The sequence below is a fragment of the Populus alba genome, chromosome 6 (assembly GCF_005239225.2).
Source record: "Populus alba chromosome 6, ASM523922v2, whole genome shotgun sequence".
NCBI lineage: Eukaryota > Viridiplantae > Streptophyta > Magnoliopsida > Malpighiales > Salicaceae > Populus > Populus alba.
Genome location: NC_133289.1, coordinates 15,760,118 through 15,772,186, shown reverse-complemented (window position 1 = coordinate 15,772,186; position 12,069 = coordinate 15,760,118). Strand labels below are relative to the sequence as shown.

The 12,069-nt window shown below is 38.2% G+C and overlaps 1 protein-coding gene across 1 annotated transcript; it reads left to right on the top strand.

Annotated features, from left to right (window-relative positions):
* The first annotated feature begins 10,660 nt into the window (after window positions 1–10,660).
* On the top strand, window positions 10,661–12,053 carry LOC118057933 (fasciclin-like arabinogalactan protein 4). The gene has a single exon (XM_073409716.1). The coding sequence runs from the start codon at window positions 10,731–10,733 to the stop codon at window positions 12,003–12,005; it is 1,275 nt and encodes a 424-aa protein (XP_073265817.1). The 5' UTR covers window positions 10,661–10,730; the 3' UTR covers window positions 12,006–12,053.
* The last annotated feature ends 16 nt before the right edge of the window (window positions 12,054–12,069 follow it).

Genomic DNA, 12,069 nt, shown 5'->3' with positions numbered 1-12,069 from the left:
CTGTTTTTGCATCAGCAGACCAGAAGTCAACCCTTGAGTTAAACCTGAGACTCTGCCAAATAAACATTGCAATCTCGCAAACACTCTAACAGTGAAGGGCATCTTCCACCCCATGATTGCATCTGCAACATTTAGAGTAAGGAGCACTATGGCTGTTAAAATAAACCAGATTTATAGGAAGGCTGTCATGGAAAAATCAGCCAAATGAAGATTTTACACTTCTCTGGAGCATTTAATTTCCATAGCCAGCTCCAATTCAAGTCACTTCGGACACATCCATCTCTATTCAGAAGCCACAAATAGGCGGATTTTCGTAGAATTAACCACTATCATAGTAGCTATCCAAATCACTTTGTCTACTCCACCAGGTATAAAAGGAATGGGGCAAGCCATTATGCGGTATCTAACAGCCTCTGGAATGTACATTGCCATCTTGCTAAAGTCCCAAGCCTCGTTAGTCCATGAATCCTTCACTTTGTAGTCCGCATCTAACACACATTCACATACTCAACAAGATTGCTCAAATGTCCTTCTAACCAAAGGTCAAACCAAACCGAAATATCCCCTCCACCTAGCTTATAAATGAAGCCTTCTCCCAACTGAGTAAAAGATTTAACAAAAGACCGCCACATGATAGAAGAATGAAGAGAATTGTAGCTGTAAACAAATTGTTATTACAAAGGTACTTGTGGCCATAAACCTTCACCCACATCTTATTGTTAGCATTGAAAAGATTCCAAGCTTGCTTACCTAAAAGAGCAACATTTAAAAGCTCGAGCATAAACCTTCACCCACATCTTTAGTATTCCGAATTCCAAGACCTCCAATTCTCCTTGGGCACGAAACCGATTCCCAATTAACTAGATGAAGACCACCCTCTCCAGTGGACCTTCCCCAAATAAAATTCCTGATCATTTATTGATACCATTACAAATCGATTAAGGGAGCCAAAAAATTTGCATGGCATAAGTGGGGATTGAAGAAATAACTGCTCAAGCAAGCGTGGCCCTCCCCGCTTTATTAAGCAACCTTTGTTTCCAATCTGTCAGCCTGGATTGAATTCTTTCAATAATAAAGTTGAAAACTGGACGTTTAACTCTCCCCTGGATAAGAGGGAACCCAAGATATTTGCCAAGACTGCTAGCAAATATGATAGGAGAGAGCTGAGATATGTCATGTTTAATTCTCCGCTACACATTTCTTGAACACATCACCCTAGATTTATCAATATTAACTTTTAAACCAGAAGCATTACAAAAGTCTGTCAGCACATTAGTCATGACATGCATCTGGGCAGTACCGACTTTAGCAAATAACAGGACATCACCAGCAAAGAATAAGTGAGATATACTTGGCCCTCCTCTCGGAAGGTGGATAGGATGCCAAATCTTCTCTGAAAATTTCTTCGTAATTAAACACGCCAATTTCTCCAAACAATTGAGGAGAAATTGGATCTCCTTGCCTTAGGCCACGAGTAGGAGTAAAGGAATGAAGCTTAGACTCATTCCATAAGAGAGTGAGGGAGGAAGACCCCACACAAAACATAATTAGAGATACTATACCAGGAGGAAAGCTGAAATCCTCTATAGTGGACTGCAAGAAGACCCAGTTCGCCCTATCATGGACTTTTTCTAAATCAAACTTTGTTGCCAGAGAACACCGCTTGCTTTTGGAATGATGCATGTAGTGCATTACTTCTTGAGCAACTAAGGTATCAGTACTTCTCCAACCAGGGATAAAGCTGCTTTGGAGGGGGCCAATTAAATCATCTAAATAAGGTCCCAGCCTGTTAATTAACATCTTAGTAATGAGTTTATAAACTACATTACAAAGTCTAAAAGGGCGAAACTACTTCCTTGGGACTTGACACAATCAGAGTATCAGTCAGATCTTTATCAAAATATCCATTAATAAAAGTTGCTTGAACTAGATGCCAACTGTCATCCCCAACCACATTCCAGTATTTTTTTGAAGAAAAAAGCTTGGAAGCCATCCTTCCCCAGAGATTTAAAAGATCCCATACTCATTGGAGCTACATAAACATCCTCTTAAAATCCTGGTTTCTCTTAGTTAGAGATTCCTTGTGGAGATAATGTAGGCAAAGGAACAGACTCAATAAAGTGAGCAGTAACAGTTACCTCTGGGGAGAATAGATTCTTATAAAACTGGATGGCCTCTTCCTGCAGTTTAGAATCATCAGTGCACCAAGTCCCATCAGAGAGAAAAGGCCTATTAATCCTGTTCTGTCTTCTCTGCATAGTTGTCTGCGCTTGAAAGAACTTTGTATTCTTGTCAACATGAGTAACCCACTATTCTCTAGATTTTTGAAACCAAAGAATTTTCCTCCTACTGAAGAACAACATTATAAATCATGAAAGTAAAGATTTTTCTAGAGAAAGAAGTGAATCATCAGTATAGTGCTTAAGACACCTATGGACACCATTAATCTGAGCTTCAAACCGTCTTTTCCTATGGAAAATATTCCCTAAAATGTGTTGATTGAAAGAAATAGAATCTTGCCGGACCTCCTGAAGCCCCTGCAGGACATTATAGCAGCAGCTATCCCAAGCACTACAAACAATATCCTGATAATTTTGAGTGGCTAGTCCAGGCTGCCTTAAATCTAAAAGGTCTTTCACAAGCCAGTCTAGGTGATCTCCCACAACGAAGAATAATCGGGTTGTGATCAGAGTGAATTCTGCAAAGAGTTTCAACATAAGCTTCGGGAAAACTAGTTTGCAAATCCAAAGAAGCCAGCGCTCTGTCAAGCCGTTAGGCTAAGTAACGAACCCCATGAATATGTTTGTGCCAAGTAAAATTAGGGCCCTGGTGGCCCAAATCTAAAACCTCACAATCTGACATCATCTGCAAGAAACATGAAGCCCTAGCCCATGAGAAGAGACCTCCTCGAGTTTCGGAAGGAGAAGATATTTTATTGAAGTCACCAATGAGGGCTCAAGGGCCTTGCACTATCAACTTTATTGTATTCAAATAATCCCAAAGCTAAAGTTGAACTCCAGGAATAGGCGAGGCATAGACTACCGATAAGAACCAGGAGCTGCTTCCCACAGAAATCTAAATGGTAACACATTGCCCAATGATATCCAAGGTTGAAAGGCGACAAAGCTAATAGAAGATAGAATCCATATGCCACCGGCATGTCCTTGGGCTTCAGAAACAGCCACTAGAGTATAAGCAATACTATACCAAAAAATTTTAATCTTACGAAAATTGACATGCATTTCCAACAGAGGACGGTACCGCCTTGCCAATTCTTTGCAGTGGCGTTTGCTTATCTTATTAGCGTCACCATGAACATTCTATGAGATTATAGAAAAATCTGTAAACATATTTATAATAAATAACAAAAGTATAGCAGAACAGTTACTGCCCACCATCCATCTGAATGGCCATCCCCTCATTAAACCCCTGATAACTTGAACAATTAGAACCCGTTTGGTTACGTGGTTAGGTCCACGTTTCAAGCGTTTCATTTTGTCAAGCTGTTTGGTTAACAGCAACCGGCGTTTTCAAATAGCATGGGGCCCACTGTAATTGCGTTCCAAACGCAGGTTTATCAAAAGCATCTGCCAGATGCTTCTTGCGTGGCTGCTGTTCAAAGAAAACGCATTAATAATTGTACCAAAAAAATTAATTAGCCCTAACGTCCAAATTTCAAACGGTCATCTCTCCTCCCTCACTAAAGAGCTCTCCTCCTCCAAAGCAGCCCGAAGCCAAAAATCAGTCCTTCTCCTTTTGATTTCAAGCCAAAAATCAGTCTTCTCCTTTTCAAGCTAGTTGTTTCATAGCGAGGGAAACACACCCACAATACCCATTCTCTCACACATATCATCACCAGTGTGTGTATCAGAGTGTAGATCATGCTCATCTGCCACCGATTTGCTGCTATGACGAACTCCTTTCTCGGTTGAAGAAGACACACTGTGACCCAGGTAATGTTCTTCAAACTTCACCTGAAAAATTGTTTACATCGTGGCTTATCTTCTAAACACATTGTTTTCTCTAACCACAAATTTCGTTTGCTGTGTGTTTTCTTTGCCAGAACCAAATACAACATCGAAATCGTCCTCTTGGAAAGCTGAAGGCCAAGCATCTTACCAATCTCTGTCTCGGTTGCAAAGGAAAAATCAAGGTCAGTTGCTCTGTGTCTGTTGCACAAATTAATGTAGTTTTTAATTTTCAGTTGTTGTGTGATGTTTGAGAATAAAAATTTCTGTTATTGTTGTGTTTGATTATGTATGTTTCGGTTGATTTTAATTCTGTTACTTTGTTATGCCAATTGTATATTACATTTTCTATTATTGCCGCTGCATGATCTGCTTTTCTTCCGTTTTGTGATGCTCTGTTACTGTGTTTGTGTTCGTGTTCCTTTTTATTTCGACAACCTCATATGTGTTATAATTAAACTCTGTTTTTTTAATGTAAAACAGAGTTGTACCTGTGAGTGATTTGTTTAGCTTTCTCTCTTAAAATGTGATTAGTCTTTTCTGTCTTTAATGGTATAACATATGTTCATATTTGAAATTATAGCACCCCCTATCATGTAGTGTTTGTTCAGGTTCTTTAAATATTTTTAAACTGTTTGTGTTGTTTGCTCATGTGGGTTATGTTGATGGCCTGAGGTTGAGTTCAAGTATGTGCATTTTAATGAGTGCCTAAGGTTTAGTTTAACTAGCTGATGTGTTTAACATTAGGAAAATTTTCAAAACTGAAGGAGGATTCCATTTGAACATGTTTTAATGGAAATAAATCAGTACTTGAATATTGCTATATACACTGAAGGTTGGACGTTGTCTCTTTAGCATGCCTTCTTACGCTTAGGCAATGAATAGATTAGCTTGTAAACACTTTAATGGAAATAAACCTATCAATGAAAGTGTTGAGTTGATTATGTAAGTCTATATAATCAATTTGCAGTGTAATCAATTTGCAATTTCTATTTTAGCTTGCGATGTAATTAGTATAGATTGTGCATTCCATGTCCTTTACATTCCCTCTAGGAAAGTAACCTGTTATTTGTTAATTAGACAACACATTTTAACCAACAACATGGACGATTCTCAATCACAAGATAAGGCTTGTTGGAGTAGAGAGATGTTGCATGCATTTTGTGATATATGTATTAAAGCAATTGAGCAAGGTATGCGACCCAACACACATTTCGACAAATCTAGGTGGAAATATGTTATCAATTGCTTTAAGGATCAAACTGGCCATGCATTAACGAAAGCATAATTAAAGAATAAGTGGGACGGAATTAAAAAAGATTGGAGAATCTGGAAAAGGTTGCCTTTCAAAACAGGAGTTGGATGGAGTGCTGAACTTGGAACAATTGCAGCTCCAGATGAATGGTGGAAAGCTAAAAACCAGGTCTGTCTTTTTTCAGTATGTTTAGAGCTGTTATAAAACAGCTTGCTTTCGTGTTTTTACATCATTTTTTATGCATTTTGTTGTTCTTTGTCCCTTGTTGTAGGAGATACGCGGGGCAAGAAAGTTTAGGCATGCTGGCATCGATCCAACATTGTGTTGTAAATATGATATCATGTTTACAAACATTGTTGCTACCGGTTAGTATGTTTGGGCTCCATCACAGGGTCTGAATTTGGATGAAGATGGTGGCTGTCAAAGGCAAAATAATGCAGTTAATGAAGACCCTAATCTTGCGGAAGGTAGTGGCAATTCTGAGAAGGATAGTCTTCCAAATTTCATTGTCGATGTCAATAACATGGTGGCTGGTGTCCATTTCGCCAATAGCACAAGCAATACCAATCCAACTGGTAGTAGTGGGAAGAGAAAAGGTGCGCAACAAAGCTCCCAACAAAATGAGAAAAAGAAAAGGGGTGCTGGAAGGGGATCACAATTGTTTTCGCGATTAGATAAGTTAGTGGATAGTGTATCTACCAAGAGTGAGTGCACATCAAGTGTTTTCGATAAAAAAAGATGTAGCATATAAGAGGTGATGAAGGAGTTCCACTCCATTGAGGAAGTAGTGTTCGGCAGTGAGCTGTATTGCTTTGCAACAGAGTTTTTTATGATTAGAAGTAGGAGGGAAATGTGGGCAGCAATTGGTGATATGAACCAAAAATTTCAATGGCTGAAATTAATGTTTGAGCGAAGGGTTAACTTCCGACCTTGAAGTAAGTTTTCATTTGATATATGGAAAACTTACAATTATGTATTTTATTGTTTGTTATATGTTACAGCAATTAAATGTTGTTATGTTTAATAGGTTTTGGTAATTATTGCATGCTTTCCATATTTCATGTTTTTTTAATGTTTTGTATTCCAATGAGCTGTTAACATATTGTATTTTAACTGTTTTTTTCACAGTTACCAGTCCACAAAAGGGTGAGGATGATGAGGTCTTCTTGCGGCTGTAGAATTGCATAATGGTTGATGCAAATAGTTATGAATTTGCTGTTTTTTTCAGGTTTATTACCTTGTAACGTTTCATATTTATGGATTCTGCCTTTGTATTTGTATTTGTTGCCTAATTAGTTATGTTTGAGATGATTTGAACATTTTATGTATTCAGGCTGCTTTCTCAGCCTTGTATTTCAGATTTTCACCTAACGAATTGCATTTGTTATGAGTTGAATGGATGATTGGCTGAGATTATGTTGACTTGAATGGCTGCTGATTGGGTGAATTTATGTTGACTGGAATGGTAGCTATTGCTGTGAATTATTGTGAATTTACTTACATGTTTGATAGTGGGTTTAATGGGAGTTGCTTGGTTGAATGTTTGGTTGAATGGTTGGTAAGTGTACAATTTATGGGTTGCTAATGTGTATGGCAGTAAATACAGCTTTTTTGTGCTGTGTGTGTGTTTGTATTTAAGAAGCAGTATGTTTGCAAAGAGGTGTGATTGGCTGGGAATAAGATTTGTATCCCTTCCCACGGAAGTGAGGGCTATAATTGCAGGGTTTTTTTTTTTTTCTGTTTGTATACTGCAACTTGAGGTTCTTTGCCATTACAAGGTTAGTTGATTTTAGGGATGCTTTTTAGGTCATAAAGCTTTCTATTGCACAGCTGTTACCGAATTTGCACCTATAAATGCTTTTAAGGCTGCTGTTATTGTGTATTTAAGAAGTGAATGTATGTTTTTTTTTTCGTATTTATATATCTATCCCTTCTAGGTACTTAGTTTTCTTAAGAAACCTTAAATGGATGTCACCAATTAATTTAAAGCATGTCAATGTATGAACATTGTTTTGTGTTGTTGCATGTATGTTTTTGTTGTATAATATTTAATGTGAAACTTCTAAGTAAATTTTTTTCGTCTCGTAGGGTTCGTTTGAAATTATATATTTTTTTTCTTAAGTTAATGACGCTGTAAATAAGTTCCTTTATCTTGGATTCTTAAAATATATATGTTGGGGGATAAGTTAATGTCACTAGTACTGTTTTAAATATTGCAAACAAATTACACAGACAAAACTTTCATGTTACTGTAACGTTGCAGGTTGAAAATTACAATTATTGTTGTGTTGAAAAATATTGCATGTGTTAAGACCGGCATGAGCGACACATATTTTAAAAACAAATCGTTCAATGAACATGTTTTTTGTACCAATACTATGCAGGTTGGAAATTGATATTAAATTTACGTGCAAAGATATGGACGCGAATTGGTTTAGTGCGCTTTTTGATAAGCATTATGAAAATGTTATGAATAATGTTGGTCGATATGTGTCTGATGGGTTTGTTGGTACAAGTTCTGCAAGTGGTTTTGGAGATAGTTTTGGTGATCGTTATGTAAACTATGATAGTGAGGCTCAGCATGACGATCTAAATCAAGGTCAGGATGACGATGCCGTTGGAGATTTATTTTGGCATAGAGAGTGTGATCGCAAAAAATTAGTCATATGCACAGCTGGAGCACTGGCGATGTATTATAATACGTATATTTATAAAGAGCCGTGTATGGATTCATACAACACTAGTATGCGCTGGTTGACTGAAATTTTAAATGGCCATTGGATTCGTTGTGTGAACATGTTTCGTATGGATGCTGAGACATTGAAGAGTTTGGCTTTGGAGTTGGAAACGATGTACGGGTTGAAACCATCTAGACGGATGAGTGTTATTGAGAAAGTAGGCATGTTTCTCTACACTTTAGCTCTCGGTGCGTCGAATAGGGAAGTGCAGGAGCGTTTTCAGCATTCAGGTGAAACTGTTTCTAGAAATTTCAACGAGGTTCTTCGTTCTGTGTGCTTGCTAGCAGCTGATTTAATCAGACCAATCGATCCAGAATTCACGACAACACCATTGTAAATTGAAATGAATCCCAGATACATGCCCTATTTCAAGGTAAGCAATACTTAGTACAAGTTGTTAAATATTTCAAAAGGTTACAATCAGATATTTACGTGCAATTAAATTGATTCGAAAAAAAAAAATTTATATATAGAATTGTATTGGAGCGATTGATGGAACACATGTACGTGCATGTGTTTCACAAGAAAATCAAATACCTTTTATTGGTAGAAAAGGTATACCGACGCAAAATATAATGGCAGCCTGTAGATTTGACATGCAATTTACATTTGTTTGGGTTGGGTGGGAAGGTAGTGCTCACGATACAAAAAATTTTTATGAGGCGATTGGAAATACAAACATACAATTTCCACGGCCACCAGAAGATATATATATAAAAAAGTTGTGTTTGTTGTTCAGCTAGTCTAATTTGTTTTAATATGAAGTATTTTGTAAGCGTTAATCAATTCTAACATTTATGCAAGGAAGCATTATCTCGTTGATTCGGGATATCCGAATGAGTACGGTTACTTGGGTCCATATAGAGGGGAAAGATATCATCTTCTAGAATTTCATCGACGAGGACAACCACGGAGTCGGGAGGAACTATTTAACCGAGTCCATTCATCATTACGATGTGTAATCGAACATACATTTGGAGTTTGGAAGAGAAGATGGCGAATCTTGCAAACCATGTCTGAGTTTCCATACAAATCACAGGTTAAAATTGTTGTCGCATCAATGGCGCTACACAACTATATTCGACGGAAGTCGGGCCAAGATGTTGCATTCAACAAGTTTGATAGCCATCCTGATTTCGTTCCTCAAGATATTTTTCCTGATGTCGCTTCACAATCACAAACAAGTGGACACCAGAGGCCATCGTGTATGGATTATATTCGTGATAACATTGCAAATAGTTTGATGGGACAATAATGTTTAATTGTAATAACAAAGCACGCTTCTATTATTGTCGGTATTTATGTGGAAAAAATGTTTTATTTCCTCTTAATACAATGAATTATTTTATTAATGTCATTTTTTTTTTTATTTAGTCATTTTTTGTACAAAAGCAACCGCAACCACAGTTTTAACCAAACATGTTTTGTACCACAATAAAGTCAAACCACACTTTTAACCAAACACTCAAATCTTTAAACAAACCACGGGAAAAATGATTTTTAAAAAAAGTGTTTTTTTTCAACCGCAACTACAACAATTACAGCAAAAACAAACACACTCTTAATGGAAATAGTTATGCCCTTAACCCTCGGCATAATTCCTGCCATGACAAGTGAATCTTGCCATGGAAGGCAGAGATCATTGAAAAGACCATCTTCTATGAATACCTTAGACTCCTATTGTCATTCTCAAACTCAATCCGCACAAAATTCCTCTCGAGAAGATCTGCACGATCACATGCGGGGGAGGGGGGGTGGTTCTAAGAGATTCTTCCATTGTAGTCCTTTAATGGCTGCCCGACATCTCTCCACATATCTGGGGGTTTCTCAGGTATAGAATCCGTCACAGTCCTCCACTCTCATACTGGGTCAAAATGTATACCCATATATAGTGTGCATGACAATAATAGAGTTCGATTTGTTTCCATTACTATGATTGTTCTAAATAAGGGAAACACATAATAAAAACTTGCAGCAAATAGAGGATATTTGAGAAGCAGATACTAACCACAATTAGGAGCAGGCCTCTTGGGGCATACATGATCAAAATAAGCACTAAAACTAGCATCAACATAAATCACTTTAACAAAACAAAGATAGACAGGAAAGTAAAGGAAAAAGAAAAAAAGACAACCTGCTAGGACGCTTATGTAAGTCATGTAGTAATTGCCGGTAGGTGTGCGATCTGATAGTGTGAGAACTCAAGAGCTCATGGTTGACTTTGAACAGGCCAAGAAAATCAGAGGAATTGGAGACACAAAACAACAAGATCAACAGAGAAAACAAGAAGAGCAAGACAATGCTCCTAAATGGTCTCCACATAGTTATGAACTCTGTTTTTAGAACTAGGTTTCCTCGAAGCAATTCAATTTCATTTGTAAATAAAAGGATTGAAATAATACACATTCATATATAAAGAAGAGCACCCAATATGCATAAAATAAAAGCACAACAGAAAAAAATGGAGAAGCAGCCATACCTAATACAGTGATGCCATGAAAAGAAAAGGAAATAATATTGAGCGGAGAGGGAGGATTGCATTGAAAGAGAGTGATGCAAGGAAAGGGGCACTGGTCCTCAAGGATCAAAACTTTATATATTGCACCCTCAAAAAGAATTAATTTAGCCCTTCAAGGACTGAAACTTTCCTTATTCCTCCCCTGAAAAACACATTTTTTAACACATTTTCCTTCTTCACATCAAAATCACTCCCAATCCTCCTCACTCCACTCTCTCTCTGCTACATCCTGGAAAAGAAACCCCAGGGGAATGGCACAAATCAATCCAGCCATTTCCCAAATTACCCCAACAAGGACACTTACCTATTTCCTCCTCCTCCTCCTCACCACCACCACCCCAATTTTAGCCATAACCAACCTAACAGCCCTCCTCTCCTCCTTCCCTGACTTCTCCTCCTTCACTTCTCTCCTCGCTTCCACACCCTCTATAACCTCAGACCTCTCCAACCGCTCTGCTCTTACTCTCTTAGTCATCCCAAATTCTTACCTTTCCTCCTCTTTAGACCTCACGCGCCGCCTCTCTCCTTCTTCCCTCACCGACCTCCTTCGTTACCACATCCTCCTCCAATACCTCTCTTCCTCCGACCTCCACCAACTCCCCCCAGCTGGGGCCCTCATCACCACCCTCTTCCAAACAACCGGCCGTGCCTCCTCTAACTTTGGCTCTGTTAACATAACTCGAAACCCAGTAACAAACGCAATCACTATTTCCTCTCCATCCCCTTTTTCCTCCTCAAACGCCACGGTTTTGTCCCTGATAAAGACTCTTCCTTACAATGTTTCAATAATTTCAGTGAATTCTCTATTAGTCCCATATGGGTTTGATTTGATGGCATCAGAAACAAGGCCCACATTGGGTTTGAATATTACTAAAGCACTACTTGATGGCCGCAGTTTTTTTGTCGCAGCATCTTTATTATCTGCTTCTGGTGTTGTACAGGAATTCGAAGCCGATGAAGGAGGAGCTGGAATAACTCTTTTTGTGCCTACTGATTCTGCATTTTCAGATCTGTCGGAAACTGATGTTAGTTTACAGTCATTGCCAGCTGATAAGAAAGCTGATGTCTTAAAATTCCATGTCTTACATTCTTATTACCCTCTGGGTTCATTGGAGTCTATTGTTAATCCTGTACAGCCTACATTGGCTACTGAAGATATGGGTGCTGGCAGTTTTACTTTAAATATTTCGAGGGTTAATGGGTCGGTTGCTATTGATTCAGGGATTGTTCTGGCTTCTGTTACGCAGACGGTTTTTGATCAGAACCCTGTTGCCATTTTTGGGGTTTCAAAAGTGCTTTTGCCTAAAGAGATTTTTGGGAGGAATCCAGTGTTGACTAGTAAGCCAGGGAATTCTGATATGGGAAATGCACTGCCGCCTGCTGTTGCTTTGTCGCCAGAGAGTTCGCCGAAAATGTTGTCCTCTGCACCGGGTGTTAGAGAAGAGATTAAGTCTGGAGTTGGAGGGTTACAGCGGTTCAGTACTCTGCCTTTGCTTTGTGCTCTTGTTGTATGGTATTGTATTTAGTAGTATTTTGCACTTCATAATCAATGAATTCTTTTCCTCTTTTTTTTTTTTTTTTTTTTTTTTT

Coding starts and splice junctions, on each gene's coding strand:
- LOC118057933 (XM_073409716.1), top strand. CDS start 10,731: ATGGCACAAATCAATCCAGCCATTTCCCAAATTACCCCAACAAGGACA.